Here is a 20,424-nt window from a genome sequence, read left to right as displayed (position 1 = left end):
AAGGATCGAACCCCTATCCCCTGCATTGGCAGGTGGGTTCTTAACCACTGCGCCACCAGGGAAGTCCCTCCATCACTTTTTTAAAAAATAAATTTATTTCATTTATTTTATTTTTGGCTGTGTTGGGTCTTCACTGCTGCGCTCGGGCTTTCTCTAGGTGCGACGAGTGTGGGCTTCTCATTGTGGTGGCTTCTCTTGTTGCAGAGCACGGGCTCTAGGCGCGCTGGCACGCAGGCCCCGTAGTTGTGGCTCGCGGGCTCTAGAGTGCAGGCTCAGCAGTTGTGGCACACGGCCTTAGTTGCTCCGCAGCATGTGGGATCTTCCCGAACCAGGGCTTGAACCCGTGTCCCCTGCATTGGCAGGCGGATCCTTAACCACTGCACCACCAGGGAAGCCCCCCCCACCCCCGCTCCGCATGACTTCTTAATTCCTTATGGAAAGATGAAGTTCAGACAAATCTCTTCCTTTTCAAAGACAGATCCAGAAGACCTAGAAAATAATAATTTATAAAATATTAACGTATCTCAGGCACTTGATACACCAGGCAGTGAACTGAGCACTGAATGTGTATTGTTATTTAACCATCAGATTAATCTGACAGGGGGACCAGTCATCCCATTTATAGTTGAAAAAAGCTGAGGCTCAGAGAGGACACAAACCTTGGTATGACTCCGTTTAACCCTGGCACTGTCTCCCCACTTTGTCCCTCCGCCCCTGCAATCAGCAGAACAATTCCGTTGCATTTTCTGCCTTCAAAGAAGAAATGCTTAAAGCCAAGAAGAAAAAGGTCATGTGAGAAATCTGTGAAATCCTAGGGGTTCCCTGCCCTTTGGCCTGTATATGAATTCTCCTAGTTATCCAGAGATGTCTGGCCGTGATGGAGGAAGGATGGTTCAGAACACTCTGCTCTGGAAATGACAATAGCTAGACTGGTGCCCAGAGAAGAAAGAATATGGCAAATACTGCCCAGCTGAAGCCCTTCCCACCTAAGCACTCAAACTAAAGACCCTTGATCTTCGAAAAGCATCAGACTTGCCTCAGTTATTTGGGTCATTTAATGTCTATAATGCCATTATACTCTCCAATTTCTTTGACAAAATAGGCCCTGAACATTATCCTGCAGTCTTGCTTTGGGGAACGTAAGTTTGCAAAGGCAGCCTGCTGAAGTTCACAGGCTAGTCTCTGGGAGGTGTGAGCACAGCAATTCTACATTGAGAAAGAGATTGGGATCTTCAGGAAGAAGTCTTGGAGAATTAGAGGAGGTACATAATCTGAATTATCTGCTGCCAACCTGGCATCCATAGCCCCCCCCACCCCGCCCCGCCCCTCTTAAGGTCTTGTCTTCATTGCAGAGATGCCAGGAGGTACATTTCCCAGGATCCTCTTCCCCTATGGTTTGCTAATGGAAGGGAGGCACTCACGTGAGATTTGTAAAGTAAATGAGGAGCCATTATTCTCTGGAGGCAGTTGCAGCCGTGTGTGTGGGAACACGGAGATTTCACAGCAGCCTTCTTTAGAGTTGCAGGAGCTTCCAGGCAAACTCTAGAGAACTTCAGAACTTTTGGTTCAGATCTGCTGGCTTTCTGGACCATCTGTGGGAGCTTTCTCTCATCTGTTTCCCCAGTTCTTCCAAAGTTTGTTAAGCCCCTAATACCTATATTAAGTCCTTCACACCTGAAATATACTAAGTGGCCTCTGTTTTCCTCCTAATACAGCTCTCAGTTGATCCCAAGATTTATTCAACCTTTTGCTGTAAATTGGCCCCATGAAACTCAAATGGGTTACAGCTCTGTTTCACTGCACTTAGGGCTCTTGCTAGGGGAGGGGATACTACGGAAACTCCCTTCAGCCCTCAACGCCAGAAATGTCTCTGGCTATGAAACACACAGGGGAAGATCCTGTGGTACTATCTGGGCCTTTCTTCTCAACTGCAGTTTTCAGACTTGTGAGACACTTATCCTCCTCCGCCCTTAAGGGAGTATTTAAAGGTAGGAAGGACAGAGAAAGGCTCAAAGATGCCAAGGAGCACCCATTCAAATTCATAAGTATAATCTGATAGGGGAAGCCAGATATTGCAGATGACTAGTCTGCATCTGGTGGACACCGCTGGTTTTCCCCACTAGGATGCAAGCTCCATGGGGGTGGGAGCTTTGATCACCAACGTACCTCCGCCACCTAGGACAGTGCCCGTGGGTGTGGGTGCTCAGTCAATACTTGTTGAATGAATGGCCACACAGAACTGAGAAGTGACATACTCCTCGGAGTCCGAGATGCCTCACAAGATTCAACAGACGTTACATGTGTCTTATCCATATTCATGGTTATGTCCCTGGCTCTAAGATGCTGTACTGCTATCCAATCTAGGAGACAGAACAAGTTTTTAAAAAGCAAAGCTCTAGTCTGCATCTCCTTACAGCTTTCTGCTCTTATCTTTATGATCAGAAAGGTTTGTTGTGGATCCAGCAATCACAGGGGCAACTTTTAAAAATGGCATTACTAGGTTTTATTTAGCCAATTAAGGAAATCTTAGTCCACTATTTTGTTGTAATGTGAATTTAATGCAAAATGTAAATGTAAACTTGATGTAAAAAGAAATGTGAAGGATGATCTCAGAATTTTAAAAATTTTAAATTTGACATTAGGGGAAAATTGATCACAATTAATTTTTTTTCAATTCCACCTTAGACTTGGTTTGGCATTTGAGAACCCCTGATCTCATTCGGCCCTCTCATCCAAAATGTTAAGTGTGGGCACCTTTTGTTAGGTGCTGAGGATCTAAGAGTCAGCAAGATAGGCTCTTTTCTTGCCTTGGGAAGCTAACATCAAAGTTTTTTGATGCCACAAATACTGGGAGCTGTTGAGAACACAAGACATCTAAGCCAGTTCAAGGAGGAAGAGGACATTTCCAAGTAGAACTGCTTTTTACACTGAGACCTGAGAGTCAGTAAGAGTTATCCGGAGAAGTAAACCAGGGGGAGAGACCCCATTCCAGACAGAGGGCAAATGACTTTCCCAAAGTCATGCAGTGCAGGGCAGAACAAAAAGGATACACTAGGGCCCTCTATTAGCAGCTATTGCTACTTCTTCATGGCCTTTTTGGTGAGGATCCTCAATGTAGATTTATTGCCTTCCCTGCCCGCCTACCTCTAAATCGATTAAATGAAGTCTTGACAGCTTAGCATCCATTACAGAAAACTCACAGCTTGAATATCACCTTCACTTGAACTCTACTGAGTTCCAATAATTACCACCTCTGTACTTTGAAAATTTGGGGGCTCAGCCCTTTCCTTAAAAAAAACATCACTTTAACAAAAATCATTGCTCTTCCTTGGGTTCAGGTTGGAGTGAGTTGGGGTGGGAGCCAGGATAGTCAGAAAACAAACCACACGTATTGCTGCTTCTGGAAGCTTTGTTCTTTAATGAGCCATGGAGTGATCTGTTCATCAAGCTGCTCTTGTGTAGCCATACAGTGCATATTTTGAGTGACACAAACTCTACTTTATACAAATGATGTCCCCCTCCCTCCCGCCAAAAAAAGATGAAAAAGAAAAAAAGGAAATCACAAAGTGCGTGTTGATTGCATCAGGAATGTCATCAGTTCTGTGGGTGAGACAAATCATTCTTCGTATAGAATTATTCTGTTAAACAGTAAAATGATATTATATTTCACAGGATATGTCCTTTTACAATACATAGTCTTTTATAAATTTACACTCAGCATACTTATAAATTACTTTCAATCCATTAAAATAATATAATACTAATCTGTAGTGCACACCTTTCCCTTAGTAAACACAATTACTTGCTCAAAAGGTGCAACTTTTATATGACCTAACAGGGCTGATAAATAGGCATTAAGTATGGATGGAGAGCAAGGTAATAGACCCCTTGGTGGGGCTTTTGAAAACAGTTTCAACCAAGAGACCAACAAGACCTAAAAGACCCACCTCCACAATCACTGTTTTGCCCTTTACCACCAAATCAAATGTGGGAGTGGTTCCAGAGAAAAGTGGTTAATAGTATTTTAGGGGCACAGACAGAGGACTCCCACAAATACCAAGGAATTTTACTACAAGGCTAGCGTGGTTTTGGGGGACAGTGCCAACTGTCACAAAATTATGGGCAGACAAACACATCTGTCAACACAGAATGATGTTGTCCAGCTCCCCACCAAGGGGGAGAAAATAGGGAGAGAGAAGGATGAGCAAAGCCGTCTGGACTTTGTTTCTTCTTAAAACTCTCTTAGCTTTAAACACATCCTGAGAATACTTTCTTCTCTCTGGTTCACCAAAGTGCTTGTGAAAGGTACACATTCATTATAGTTAAAAAACCATGGCCCACAGGCACTAAAGTGGGCCTGCAGAACCTTGCTGGACCTCCTCTCTTCAGCATGCATCTGGAACCCTGTCTTTGACAGTGAAAACAATCCTATTGTTGTTGTGATGGAAGACAGAAATCTCCACTAACCCCCCAGCAAGGTAAGAGCTGTAGCTGGTTTCCAAAGCATGAGAAGGTGGGGCTCTTGTATCCCACCCCCTAACCCCAGGTCCCTCTGCCTCTACAAGGCTCATACTGAGCTGTATCTCCTTTGTCTTTCAGAAGCCAAGAGTGGCAAAATAATTAAAATGGCAGGAAGTATAAAGCGCATTACAAACTCAGCATGTCACCTTCCTAAATCCTTCCTGTATTTGCTTCACTTTGTGACACACAATGCACACTTCTCTGCTTCCATTACATTTTCCATGATAAGGGATACGTTGGCTTTAATTGGGAGAATTAAAAATCCAGGCTGTGTTTGGGGCTGGGAACGTGTGATAAGAAGAGAATGCTCTGCATATTAGAGTATGGGCTTCAAATGAGGGGTTGCCCCACTGCTGCTATGCAGGGATTTCCTTTGAGGCATTTGAGATCAAAGAAAATGAGCAGAGAAGCAATAGTAAACACAAATTTGACACATACTAAGGTTAAATATCTCAATCATAAGTGATTGTAATGCAGCAGCGGTCCCCACCCTTTTTGGCACCAGGGACTGGTTTTATGGGAGACAACTTTTCCACAGACAGGGGACGGGGGGTGGGGGGGAGGGGAGATGGTTCAGGCGATGATGCGAGCGATGGGGAGCGGCTGTAAATACAGATGAAGCTTCGTTCGCTCACCTGCCACTCACCTCCTGCTGTGCAGCCCAGTTCCTAACAGGCCCCGAGACCGGTACCGGTCTGCAGCCCAGGGATTGGGGACCCCTGGTAATACAGCATCGCCTTGTGGTAACATAACTTTAACCATGGGGAGGACCAGTTAAATCAAAGGGAAGGAGATACAGCACTTGGTTCTGACAGTATTTTAGAGTTATGGCTTCATCTCTTTCCCAGGCCAACAATGCCTGTTATGTTATGAGAACAACGGCTTGCTTTCCTTCAAAGGGAGGGTCCCACATTTGCTCTCCATTCTTATAATTGCATGGATCTCCCTACCCCCACCCTCCATTCTGGCAGCTTGTTAAATGACTAGAAATCCACAAATCTAGCAACTGAAAAACAAATATTTATTTAATTTTATCCAATTTCAGGTTTTAGGTCCCTGAGAAAAATTATAAAGTCTCTTAACATCCATCGCCTGGTTCCTATAAAGTGACCTACATGAGTAGTTTTTTAACTGCCAAAAACTTACTTTGCAAAACAACAGCAACAAAACAAAAACTCCACAAAGATTCAGAGGGGAGGCCACGTGCCAAGATGTGTTTCCCAGGCCATTTCCGTGGGCCAAAGAAAACTATTCAACAGGGCTAATCTCTTTTTTTTTTTGTATGGTATTTAAACAATGTTCTGGAGCAAGTGGAGAGTAGTAGTTAGTGCCAGCTGAAAACCACCCTCCCAAGAATAATGGGACAGACTGCGCCGGGCACGGGGACTGGGGCACCCACGCTGACACCCCATGCTGAGGGGTTGGGTTTTACTCTAGGAGACTCTCAAGTTCAGATTTTTAAAGGCTTTACCTTTGTTACTCCTCAGGACAGCATGAACAAGGTGGCAGATGTTTGCAGGATATAAAATCTAACATTTACTTACTAACCATCACCATTCTGGAGATTTAAAAAGACTCCTTTCCCGAGGTCATTTCTGAACCCAAACCAGAGAGAGGTAAGCCTCCTGCTACCTGTAGCTGCCACTCAGAATGATGTTCCATGTCTGGCCTCTGGGGCTCAACGATAACCAAGGACGCGGTGGCATGAGGTTCAGTGTTGTGTAACAGGAGAGACTCTGCCTTGACAAAAGTCTTAATATTTCTATAACTTCACATCAAATAAGTATGAAAAGGAAGAATAACCAAAATTCAGGTTACAGATGGTAAAGGCTCTTTTTTAGAACAGTGCATGTGGTAGTTAGACAAGATGCATTTAGTAACTTTAAAAAAACATTTTCACATACTTATCTCAAGAAAGGGTATCATGTTTCATTTTCCATATATTATAAATAGGCAAAAACAGATTTCTAATCCCACAAATGCTAAGAAGCTTAAAATGCTTTCATAACTCAGGTATATGGAGACACCCAGTGGTGAGAAAAATGGTCTGACTTTTCCCTCAACCCAGGGATGAGTGGCTCTCACCATCACGTCCAATGGCCCCTAATCTGTGGGAAGAAATTCCATGGGGAGCAAGGTAGCATAAGGTTAAAAAGAAATATGCATACTATACATATATATATTTACAGTAAACTTCAGTAACCAGAATATTAACAAAAATAGCTTCAAGTAGTCCTTGATTTTTTTTTTCTTCTATTTAATACTGATGGTCTGAGGAAAAGAAGATAAAAGTTAGATGGGTCATATTAAAAACTTTTCTCTTTTTTTTTTGGCAGCTTTCTGTAACACTTATTCATGCAGTGCTGTGTGTGAATGTTTGGGGAGAAGTGATTAAATGGTCACATTATTTGTCTGAGCTCGTGGTGGAAATCCACCAGCAGATAAATAGGTTCATAAACCATCTTCAGTTTAATCTACACAAAGAGAAAAGCCTGGATGGATTAGCATGAAACCCTCACGTTTAGGGTTCACCACGTCTCTGGGACATTTAAAAAATATTAGAGGAACCTGATCCTAGAATCAGGGGCTATAAGAACAGTATAGCTACTGAAATTTCAGGCCATGCAATATATTTGGCAGGAACTAACCAGGAGTTAAACCAGCATTGATTATTATGACATCAAACATCACCAAAAGCAAAACATGTATTCTCCTCTTCACTGTGTAACCACAGATGTCTGAGACATGCTCTGATGGCTTAATGGAGACAACTGCTTTTTCACTTTCCCCAGAATATAACATGGAGTGTTTTTCAAAAATCTTAAAATAGAGGGCTTAGGCTTTTTGTTTATAAATCCTTGGAAAAAAATTATATTCTACCCCAGCTCCTAACTATCCCAAAATAAACCCAAAGGATTTCACTTTCATGGTTAAGAAAGATTTATATGTTTTCTTCAAATGTCAGAAATCAGTGGGTCCCTCCAGCCCACAATGTCCCCCCAGTTCCACACTCACCTCTGGGAAGGGGAAAGAGGAGGGAGGAGAGGCAACTACAAAGACCTCCACAACTGACCCAAATCCCCAGGCCCTGGTTGCTTTGTTTAGTCAAATCTCTAGTCAAATACAGCAGCCAAGGCACAACTGGCACCATCCCTAGCAGGCTTCAAAGAGGCCTTTCCGCTTCGGCAGGAGGACCAGGAATTCAGCACACAAGGTCTTGGTTGTATGCTTGGGCGAGAGGCAGGACCACAATTAGGATGAATATTGTGGACCAGGTGATGAGGCCCCAAAGATGAGATGTAGCCATGAAGGGACAACACATCTGCCAGTTCAGACCATAAACTCATTATTTCCAAAGAGAGCTAGCTGTTGGGTAGAGCTGCAGTCTGGGTCCACAGTTTTCCTGCGGCCAGACACAACCGTCCCCTCTGGGGTCTCTTTGGTTTTCTGAGGTGAGTTTTTCACATTCTTTAATTTTTGTTTGCCCTTTTCAGGGTTGAAGGTTCCTCTGCTGATGAATTGAGGCTTGTCTTCTAGGGACTTGGTCTGGCCCAATGGCCCTTCCATTCCCAGGGCCTCGCCAGCTGAGGAAGCTCGGTAGAATGGAGATTTGGAATAAATTTGAAATCGTCTTCTGGTCCCATGAGAAGATGCAGTGCTAGACGAACATAAAGAAGAGACTGAAGAGTCCACTGAATCCAGTGAGTCTTGCTGCTTTTTTAGCTGCTTCCGCAACTTGCCTGAAGGTTCAGACTTGCCAGCTGCCTTCAGGGAGATAAGGGCTAAGCTTCTCTCTAATGTAAGAAAGAGACCGAAGCTGTAAATGGCAGTTCCCTCTGAAACAAATCGTCGTGTGATGAAGAGGTGTCACTGTCCACATGTGAAAGTGGGTGGGCTAAGATCTGGAGGGTCCAGGTCGACCTACTTTGTGCACAGACACGACTCGAGAAGAGCTCACCACCCATTTCTACACCACCCATATCGTTTCAGAATCAACCCCAAGGAAGTCTGGAGTTGGACTATGGCATCAGAAGAGGCCTACAACCGTCCCTATCATTTAAAAAACTGCCAGGATATGTAGTCAATTCCACATCTCGCTGAAACACGCTAGGCAGTTAAAGACCTTGTTTGGTACAGTCCCATCTCACAGCAGGGCTCAGCTCCTGCTACCCACCCTTAGAAAATGGATCGTGGGTCAGTAAGACACAGAAACTGTGACTGTTGCCTTTTCTCTGTGGTAAATATAGAGAAAACATCAAACTGCAAAAGTAACGCCTTACATTGAAGGCTTGGTCTGATGAACAATTTGTATAGAAGCTTCACAAAATTGGTATATTTCAACTCTTTAGGACTTTGTCACTTTTTCATGTAAACTCAAGGCCTTCTTGAAAGGGACTTTGTCTTCACTTGGGAATCCTTATTCCTTCTTTGCAAAACAAATCTGGAGTCTTTGGTCTAACATGTTCATTTACCTGATTTCTCAGCGATGGCACCTTCAGACTCGATATTCAAATTTTCAGAGCTATCAGCAGTCCCTATGGAGGCCTCAGACTCAAGGGTTTCATCATCAGAGGCACGGGGTTCCAGTACAAGCATCTCAAAAGTTAGCTCTTCCCTGTAAGATACAATCAAGAAACGCAATATCATTTGATAAGAAACAGAAGGAAGACAACAGGAAAAAAGACCTTCCGTGAAAATCAGGAATTGAGGTAGCAAAAATAGTCACATTTCTTACTGTTCCTTTCCAGGGTGGTGATAAGGACCTGAAAGCACAGTCACAGTGAAGGCTAAAGACAGCAAAGGCTGGGACCTGTAACAGGGCTAAGCATGAGGTAGAGAAAGATGCTGAAGCTACGAGACCTTCTGGTAAAATGAACTCTGGGCTGGTAATCAGGAGATGATTCTAAACTCACTCTAAACTCATTCATAATATATCAGGAAAGTACTTTTCCTCTCTCTGGACCTCAACTTTCTCATACACAAAACAAAGAGATTAAACTAGATAGTCTCTAGGATTCCTTCCAGCGCTTAAACTATTTTCTACAAAATTTTATTCGCTGGTTACAGACTATATCCTCTACCTTGACCAAGGAGAGACCTCTAGGTCTCCTAGATGAAGTAAAACACTGACTGACCTTTTCTGTCCTTTGAAGCCCTTGCCATCTCCACGTAAGAGTATTCTCTACTCCTCCTCATCAGTCACCCACCTACCTCTCAGTCATGCCCCCTCATTCCCTGACGTCTTTGGTACTCGGCTCCTAATCTCGCTTTCTCACTACTGCCTGACACCACCCTGATCTATTTCAATCCACATCTTTGTGAAAGCTCACATTAATACTCTAAAACCAAAGTTCCTTTACGTCTGCAACTCCTAACAACCTCTCCTCCACTTTATATAGGCAATTTTCTCCAATGGGCAGATCCTAGAGTTTGTCAATCCAATCCTCCACTCTGTCCACAATCTACTTATCCTTCCAACTGCAACTCTGTTTTTCATCGAGTCTCCTCCCTTTCAGAGCCCTTGTAGCTTCCCTTCCACTCTACCTAGCTTTAAATTATTCATCCTTTAATACCTCCAACATCTAGCTTGAGATTCATGGACAATCTTTTCAAGGACAGTCTCACCAGCAACTCATTACTGCATTTACAACTGTCATAAGCAGTGTGCATTCATACCTCTAAGACTAGGCTCATACGTTTTCCTTTCTCTGGAAAGACTTTTCACCTTCCTAGAAAATTCCTATTCACCCTTCAATACTTCCAATACCATTTTCATCAAAACTGAATTAGGTCCTCTTTTCAGATCATTTTTATATCAAATAGCTAGCCCCTGGTCAAAGTAGACCACTTTTGCCTTACCATGTTCAGCACACCTGAGCCCTAGCTGCCTTTTCTAGCTTGCCCAAATTCTAGATTCAATCCTGACAGGCAAAAAAGTACTTTACCAGACTCATAACCTCTCATGAATCAAGCTCTCAGACCTAGGATTCTGGGATCCTGGGAAATCAGGAACAAAAATCCCCTTAAAACATAAGAGTCATCATTGTCAACCAAAACCACTGCACAGTACCTTCAGGGAGAACCATGGGATGTTCACATTATCCCAAAGATGTAGGGATACCCACTCCTGCTCCAGTGATGGTAGAGGTCACAGAGCGGCTTATGTGTTGCCTAAATTGCAACCAATTTACCTACCTAGTATCCCAGCACCCACTAGAGTTGCTGCCTTACCCTGACCAGCCAGGTGCTGGCCCCATGGCTATGTTGATCTTCAGATAATAACCTTCCTTTATGGAGTGCTGAATAATCTTAGCCTGGGAATCCTTATTCCTTCTTTTTAAGACAAATCTGTTCACCAAGGCTGGTGACCTGTTAGGGATCTTGGCTAAGACTGACACACCCTGTCCCAGTCAACATCTCCAGAATCATCACTGTAGCAGCTACAGTTTGGTCTCCCAGCTCACAGAGCAACCTTCCTTGAGGTGACAACTTTCACATTGCTACCTGAGTACAGGCAACATGTCTTTGTCATCTCCACATCCCCTATATCCCTAACCTAGTGCTTGACTCACAATAAGGAAGAATAAGAAAAGGACAGAAGGAAGGAAATGAAAACAGATAACTAGTCGCTCCCTTTCCCCCTGGAAACTCACTTTTCTTTCTGCAGGTTCTCAATCTGCTCAGTCAGGACTCTCTCCTCCTGCTGCATAGCTGCTTGCTGCTGTTCTGTGATGTCAGCCTCCAGCGCTGCCTCACTAGTCAAGGTCTCTTCTGGGACATCAGACATGGAGGGCAACCGAACTACAACAGGAGACGACGGGCATGGATAGTTTCCTCGACGAAGACGCCCCTTCCCCTGCAAAGAAAAATATGTGTTAAAAGGTAAACTGAGTGACTGATCAGTTTTACTTGGCCCAGTTAGGATAACAAGTGTACTACTTCCATCACACCTGGTGAATGGTAGGAATAAGCAGAAACATTCTGTGAGACCTAAGATATTTAGTGAGATACCATCCATCGAACACATTTAGGTTATGCATTTTCTTGCAAGAGCACTGGAAAATGGGTACGTTGGTGGGTGGGAGTGTAAGAACACACTGTGTACTGAGACAAGATTCTTCTTTTAATCTAAGCTGCATTCCCTCCAAACTAAATATCCACACATGGCTATTTAAATTAATTAATTAAAATAAAATGGGGGGTAACGGGGGGAGGGATAAATTGGGAGATTAGGATTGACACTACTATATGTAAAATAGATAACTAATAAGGACCTCCTGTATAGCACAGGGAACTCTACTCAATACTCCGTAATGGCCTGCATGGGAAAAGAATCTAGAAAAGTGGATATATGTATATGTATAACTGATTCACTTTGCTGTACACCTGAAACTAACACAGTATTGTAAATCAACTATACTCCAATAAAATTTTTTTAAAAATTAAACAGAAGTAAAAATTTAGTTCTGCGTTCACACTAGCCAGATTTCAAAAGCTCAACAGCCACAGGTGGCTAGTGACTACCATATTGAACAGTGCAGATTTAGAACATTTCCATCAACAAAGAAAGTTCTGATGGACAACACTGCTCTATAACTTTAACCTTGGAATATACAGTCTCTCTAGGAAGACTATAGAAACAGGTCCTAAAACTCAGTTTTATTTTTTTAAAAAAGTCATTTATATATTACAGGGTGTTAGTGAGAGATATTCTCTAAGAACAACTCAAGAAACTTCTTTCTTGAGATCAGAGGGGGAAAAAAATCTCATTGTTTTAACTGGTTACCTTGCACAGAACTTTCACTTCTGATAATGGCAGACTAGGTATTTAAAATTAAACCTCCTGCTGAGAACAACTGGACCAAACATAAAAAACCCAACATATTCTTGAAGGCACCAGAGAGCTAACAAGGTAGACCAAGATGAGGCTAGCCCAGCATTCAGGGCTAATTTAAATTTAAGAAGAGGTGGATGAGAGTCTGAGCAGAGTTTTGACAGACTACAGCAGGAGTCAGCAAATTATGGCCCCTGGGCCAAATCTGTCCTTGTGCCTGATTTTGTAAATAAAGCTTTACTGAAATGCCTTCATGCTCATTAATTCACGCACTGTCTATGGCTCTTCTGCAGAATAATGGTAGCACTGATGGTTGCAAGAGATTGTATGGTCCACAACGCCTCAAGTATTTACTCTCTGGTCCTTTACAGAAAAAGTCTGCCAACCTCTGGGGTAAAGAATAATAGTCCAGACCCAGGCAAGGGTGTGGGCTGCAGTGGGCTCCATTCCCATCCATGCCTGATGCTGGGACCCCTAAGGTTTGCATCCTAGATATAAGTGTAAGTTGAAATTATTATGGTCCTTGCAGATACTGAAGCCTAGCTTCAAGTCTTTTGAATGGTTCAGAAAATTGTAATCCCTAAAATTGGATTAAAGTAACCCCAGTTTGCTAGTACCCTAGGACCTGGCAGAAGAAATGAAAACACTATCTGGAGGAAAGTAACATCATCTCAGGTTTCAAAATATTTTTACAAATAATTTTTAAAAATACTATGTCTCACACACAACAAAAGGCAACCAAGCACAAAAGGAGACAAGACAATGTAAATGAAAACCAATAAAAACAACAGAAACCTTCAATGACACCAGATATTGTTGCTCTCAGAACAGACTTAAAATAGCCATGCTGAAGGAAAGAGATAGAAAGACATAGTTGAATTAGTGGACCAGAAGTTAGGTCAGAAGAAAATACAAAGAATCAAGCAGAGAAAACAAAACAAAACAAAAAATTTTCTAGAAAAATTGAGAAAAGTTGATAGAAGAACACAATAAAAAGATCTACCATATACAAAAAGATTACCAGGAGAGAAGAGAGATCCTGTAGAAGAAATAACAAAAAGATAATGGCAGAACATTTTTCAAAACTAATTAAAGATATCAACCTACTGACTAAAGAAAGCCTTTGACCTCTAGGAAAGATAAATAAAAAGAAGTCCATACCTAGAGACAGCTGCTAAAAATTAAAGGCAAGAGAAAATCGTAAAAGCAGTCAAAAAAAAAAAAAAGTACCTGCCACAAAGAAGCAACTGTTTGATTCAAAGCTTACTTTTCAACAGAAACAATGTAAGTCAGAAAACAATAAATGGTATTTTCAAAAGAGGAAAGGAAAAAGTAACTGCCAATCTAGAATTCTATACATCACAAAAACAAACTTCAAGAATGAAGTTGAAATAAAGACATTTTCAGACATACTAAGACAGGAAATCTGTCACCAGCTGATCTGCACTAAAGGAAGGGCAGACAGAAAATGACCCAAGAAGAAAAGTCAGGGAGGAAGAAATGAAGAGCAATGAAAACGGTAAATATGTAAGTCTAAAATAATTTGCATAAAACATAAGAATAATGTGTTGAATTTAAAATACACCGGGAATTAAAAACATAACAACAACATCAACTACATCATATAATAGCTAAAGCATATTAAAGTCCTTGCATTATCTGGGAAAAAAATAAAAGTACCAATTAACAGACTGTGATAAACCACAAATTTATGTTGTAATCTTTAGGTTGACTACTAAAAGAAGAGTAAAAAAGTATAAAACTTCAAAACTAACGAAGGAAAAAAATGGAATAATAGAAAGTAGCCAAAAGAAAAAGGCAAGAATGAACCAAAAAAGGAAAGAAAGAAAAGAAACATATGTCAGGTAAGAAAAATTAAAAGCACAAAATAAAATAGTAGATTTAAATCCAAATATATCAGTGATTACATTAAATTAAGTAGATTAAATGCTCTAGTCAAAATCTGAGGATTATCAGACTGTATTAAAAAAAGAAAACCCAACTATATTGTTTACAAAGCATGCATATAAAACATTCAGAATTCAGAAAGGCTGAAAGTAAAAAGGTTGGCGTAAAAGACTTACCATGTCAGCACAGAGAAAACAAGTGTGTACACACCAATCAGTAGATTCATAGAACTGAACAACTTAATAAACATAAGTGATATAACAGACATACATAGAATTCACGATCTAACTACAGAATATTCATTACTTTAAAGCACATACAGCAAGACAATACATTTCCAAGGGTTCAAATCGTTTATCTGACCTTTAAATTAATTTAAAGTAAGTTTTCTGACAGTGCAGTTACAAAGAGAAAACTAAAAATCCCTATGTATGCAGAATTTAAGAAATAGACTTCTATGAATAAAGAAGATATGATATATATATGAAATAATGCCATTTGCAGCAACATGGATGGACCTAGAGATTATCATACTAAGTGAAGTAAGTCAGAAAGAGAAAGACAAATACCATATGATATCACTTATATGTGGAATCTAAAATATGACACAAATGAACTTATCTACGAAACAGAAAAAGACTCACAGACATAGAGAACAGACTTGTGGTTGCCAAGGTGGAAGGAGGTAAGGGAGAGATGGATTGGGAGTTTTGGATTAGCAGATGCAAACTATCAATATTATATATAGAATGGATAAACAACAAGGTCCTACTGTATAGCACAGGGAACTATATTCAATATCCTGTATAAACCATAATGGAAAAGAATATGAAAAGAATGTATATATATGTATAAATGAGTCACTCTACTGCACAGCAGAAATTAACACAACATTGTAAATCAAATATACTTGAATAAAAAAAAAATAAGACTTCTAAAACACCCATAGCCCAGCCAAAGAAGAAATCACAATGAAAATTTTAAAATTCTTTGAACAGTAATATCAAAATCTATGGGATACGGTTTAACTCTGCCTATATTAAAGTTATAGCCTTATATGCATATATTAGAAAAAAAGAAAAGTTAAAAATTAAAGAGGTAAGTATCTATTTCAGGAAACTAGATAGAGAACAACAAAATAAACTCAAGGAGAAAAAAGAAAATAAACAGTAAATAAACATTAGAAAAAAGAGGACCAAAGCCAAAATGTAACTCTTTGAAAAGACTAATAAAAGATTTTAAACTCTGGCAAAATTGGTAAGAGAAAAAGAATTTACAAATAACCAAAGGCGGGAATGAAAATGGGACATCACTAAAAATCTAGTAGACATGAAAAGGATAAGAGGCTACTATGAACAACTTTATGTCAATAAATCTGAAATTTTATACAAAGTGGAGAAATTTCTACAAAAATCCAAGTAATACTGTCAAAAATTTACAAATGTGATTAATCTTATAAATTGAATCTATAAATAAAACCTTTACAGAGAGAAAACTGGAAGCCTACATGATTTCACTAGTAAACAAGAAGAAATAACACACAAATTCTTCCACAGAATTAAAAATAAGGGCTACTCTCCAACTCATTCTTAGAGGCCAGCATAAGCTTGATACCAAAACATAAGGACATTAAAAGGAAAGTCTATTATAGGACAATTTTAGTCATAAACAGGGGTGTAAAATTCTAAACAACATACTGTAAATCAAATCAAACAATATATAAGGAGAATATTACATCATGACTAAGTTGGATTTATTGCACTAGTATAATGATTTAACATTCAGAAATTCACTCATTGTAAAATGTCATAACAATAAAATTAAAAAGTCTCATGCACACCTCAATACACGCAGTAAAGGAATTTCATAAAATTCAATATTAAATCACAATTACAACTCTTAGAAAACCAGGAATAGAAGGGGACATATTTAATATCATCAAGCATCTATAAAAATTCTATAGCAAACATCATACTTAGTGGTAAAAGGCTGAAAGCTTTCCCTTTGAGACTGGGAACATGCCAAGAATGATCCCTATCACCACTTCCTTTCAACATAGCATTGAAGGTTCTAGCTAGCGTAAGAAAAAGAAATAAAAGGCAGAAGGATTATGAAAGAACAAATGAAACTATCATTATTCATGAACAATATGACTGTAGAGGTAGGAAATCCAAAGGAATGCACAGAAAAATTGTTAGAATAAGTGGAAAAATACCAAAATCAATTGTATTTTTATTTAACAAGCAAAAAAGAGAAAACTAAAAGAGAATACAAAACTAAAAGAGAATACAAAAAATTTAAAATAACATTTATAATTGAATTAAAATTATTAAAATCCTAGTAACAATTCAAATAATTCAAAAGATGTGTAAGATATCTATATACAAAACTATAAAACAATTTTGAGAGGAACTAATGATCTACATGAATGGAGAGATATATCATGTTCACGGATGGGAACACTCAATATTGTAAAAATATCAATTCTCCCTGAAGTGATCTCTAAATTCAATGCAATCTCAATAAAAATCCCAAGACAATTTTTGTGAAGCTGATTCTATAATGTATATGGCAATACTGTATACAGAGCCAAGAAGAGTCAAAACGCTATTGAAGAAGGAGGTAGAATGACTTGTTCTAGCAGATATTTTTAGAAAGCTATAGTAATTAAAATAGTGGTGTTGGTACAAAGTCAAAACAGAGAGCCTAGAAAGAGAGCCACACATATAAAGACTCTTGATTGATCACAAAAGGGGAACTTCAGAGCAGTATGGAAAGGATGCTTTTTTAAATAAACAGTGCTGGAAAAACTGGATACCCATGTGGAAACATAAAGACCACTCCCTACACTATACCACATACAAAAATTTTTTCCAGATGGATTATATATCTAAATATGAAAGGCAAAACAATAAAGTTTTTAGAAGATAATAAAGATTATCTTTATAACTTCAGGTAGTAAAAAACTTCTTAAACATGACCCTAAAAGTACTAGTCTAAAGGAAACGACTGGTAAGGTAGCCTACATTACAATTAAGAACATCCTGTTCATCAAAAGACACCTTTAAGAGTGGAAGAAGAAAGCTTCAACAGAAGTAACCAATAAAGGGTATGTATCCAGAATTCATAAAGAACTCCTACAGATCAGAGAAAGACAGACAACCCAATTAGAAAACTGGGCAAGAGTTCTGAACAGGTCCTTCACAAAAGAGCATATCCAAACTGCCAACATACTTACGAAAAGGTGCTTAAGCACATTAGAGTCACAACACAGAAATTTAAAATAAGGCCCCAATGATACATCCACTAAAATGGTTAAAATTAAGGAATCTGGCAATATAAGTGCTGGGGAGGAAGTGGAGCAATTGGGAACTCTCATACACTGCTAGGAAAGTACAACCATTTTGGAAAAAAAGTTTGGCATTATGTACTCAGGTTGAAGATATATATCCTGTGACTCAGTAATTCCACTCCTACATAACCCCCACAAAAATACATCCATGTGTCCATCCAAACTACATGTAACAGAATGTTCATAGCAACATTATTCATAATTCCCCCAAACACAAGCCAAATGTCCAGCAATACTAGAATGGATAAACTGTGGTATACATATAGACTGGAATACTATACAGTAACATATATGAGCTACAATGAAACACAATAATATGGATAAGTCTTACACACATAAGGTTGATGAAATAAGTCAGATATAAAATAATACCTATTATATGATTCCATTTATATAAAACTCAAAAACAGACCAAACAAAACTATAGTGCTCAGGGATACATACTTTAGTGGGAAAACAACAAAGAAAACAGAGTAACTCAAGTTATTGCTTACCTTTGGGGGAGAGAAAGGATTGCGATTGGAAAGAGAAAGAGAAGAGCTTCTGGGGGTGCTGGCAATGTTCTATTTCTTGACCTGAGGTTGCTATGTGGATGTTTACTTCATAATTCATTAAGATGCAGATGTATGTTTCTGTGCTTTTTTTTTTAATGTGTTGTATTTCTCAACAAGTAAGAGCTCCTCTTCAGAGTTAACTATTTATGCAAATATACTACTATCTTTTGAATAGAATGGGACAATAAACTGACAGATTTCTGAGTTGATTTTGGGAAGAAGAAAGGAAGACATGCCGTCTCAGAAACAGAAACTGCTGAGCTAGCCCAAATGGTAAGGTGAAAGTAGAAGGTAGTTCTAAGGGCATTCAGACTGACTCTTCCAAGCTCACGCCCTCTAAAACATACAACAGGATGAATAGTAGGAGGATGAAAAGACTGCTATTCCACTTTTAGTTCTGAGAGCAAGAAGTAAAGAATATGCTAAGAAAAAGGCCCTCAAAACAAAAGGTCAGTCTGCAAATTTAATAGAGGATAACTACGGAAAAGATAGCATTGTGGAATGGACGCAGAGAACAGGGTTTGGAGTTGGTATCAACAGTGTTAAAGTCCATTATGACTGGTCAGAATTACATTATAAATTCCAAGACAGCTTCTCATTACATATCACTGTGACTATTTTAATGAAGCCAAATGAACAACTAAAACTTAATGTGATATAAAAGCCTCAGGGAGCTGGAAAAATCTGAGCTTACTCCTAGTATTCACTTCCCAGTATTCAATAAAAGAGCTGCCTTTGTTCGGCATTCATACCATCACCTGGCCGCCTAAAGTACTTCACTACGGGTTAGCTAAGAATTACTTAACAGAGCTGAAGAAAATCAAACTCCACAGGTCTGATCTCTCTTAAGATAGCATTAAATAAAGATTAAGGAAAAGCTGGAACCCCTACAGCCCAGAGTTCTCTTACAAGGTCAGAGAAAGTAAATTTTAAAGTTAATTACATAGAGCTTTTAGAAACATGGGAAAATGTTAATACTGTGTTAAAAACTGGACATAAACTGGTATACCATAGGTTCTTTTAAAATCTGCAAATATATAAAGGTATTTCCTGAGTGGAATAATATCCTTTATTCTCCATACTTTTCCATAGTAAGCATAATTTAGTTTTTTTAAATGGGATTTCTTTTTTTATAGGAACATTCACTATATATTCTCTTTCAGTGGTTTTATCCACAATTGTTTTTCTACCATCACTGCAAAAGTCAACAGAGTAAAAAAGGCAAATATTTTCTTCACATTATGAAAAAAATATTTGACCTTGTGGACTCCCTGGAAAGAGTTAGCAGTTAACACTTTGAGAAGTGGTTTGTAGTATCCTTTGTTCATTTTCCACTAGGTCTTTCTCCTATTTATTTGTAGGGGCTTCTCCTCATTAACTAGGGAAAATCAGACTTTGTGATATGAGTTGTAAATATTTTCTTACTGTATATCATTTCCCTTTTGCCCTGCTTATGGTCATTTCTGTCATGCATTAATACTTGATAACTATGCCAATGAACCTATGAACTTTTCTTTTAATGGTTTTATATAATAGAAATACCTCCTCTACTCCAAGATCACAGTATATTTTTCTATCATAATAGGGATTTTATTGGTTTTGATTGATCACATAGTTCATGAACAATGTGTACCCAATGGTTAATATAAGTACTGAAAAACCTATAAAGCCATATTGTAATCCTTTTCTGAACAGTTAGGCCAGTGACTTTCCAGCTTAAACTCTAGAGACAAATTATTCCTAAAATCAAGATTTCAACTACAATTATTTTCAAATGTTGATGAGTGTTAGGTCTAAAGTCCCACTTATCCACGATTTAATATACACAATATTCAAATTTCCAACCTCTCATTAACAAAGTTACTAGGAAAAGCTGGATTACCACTACCAAAGACATCACAGATAACACAGTTACAACAGAGAGCCAAGATCAAGAAGCAATTTAAGACATTACTATGCTTTTGGAGAGTTAACTACTTTCAGTTTGTAAAGAAATATAAACTAGCACTGATTTCACCCTTTCAAAATGGGAGAAGGTGGAATTCCCTTCTTCTTAAGAAACATATTTGTAACTGAACTCATAGAAACAGAGAGTAGATCGGTGGTTGCCAGGGGCTGGGGTGTGGGGGAAATGGGTGATAGTGGTCAAAGGGTACAAATTTCCAGTTACAAGATGAATAAATTCTGGGGATGTAATGTACAGCATACTGACTGCGGTTAACAATACTGTATTATATGCTTAAAAGTTGCTAAGA

General features: G+C 39.1%; 1 protein-coding gene across 5 annotated transcripts in view; it reads right to left on the bottom strand.

Annotated features, from left to right (window-relative positions):
- Positions 1-3,399: 3,399 nt before the first annotated feature.
- Positions 3,400-20,424, bottom strand: part of MYO9A (myosin IXA) — a 270,235-nt gene continuing 253,210 nt past the window's right edge. For all 5 annotated transcript variants that reach the window (XM_079912006.1, XM_079912009.1, XM_079912008.1 and 2 more), the window contains 3 exons: positions 11,175-11,377; positions 8,994-9,136; positions 3,400-8,315 (listed from right to left, as the gene is read on the bottom strand). In XM_079912006.1, coding sequence (XP_079768132.1) covers positions 7,852-8,315; positions 8,994-9,136; positions 11,175-11,377 — 810 coding nt within the window. In that variant the 3' untranslated portion in view covers positions 3,400-7,851. The remainder of the gene's footprint in view (positions 8,316-8,993; positions 9,137-11,174; positions 11,378-20,424) is intronic.

The sequence above is a fragment of the Stenella coeruleoalba genome (assembly GCF_951394435.1).
Source record: "Stenella coeruleoalba genome assembly, chromosome: 2".
Taxonomy (NCBI): domain Eukaryota; kingdom Metazoa; phylum Chordata; class Mammalia; order Artiodactyla; family Delphinidae; genus Stenella; species Stenella coeruleoalba.
Note: the sequence above shows the minus strand (reverse complement) of the source record. Positions and strands in the feature narration are given on the sequence as shown.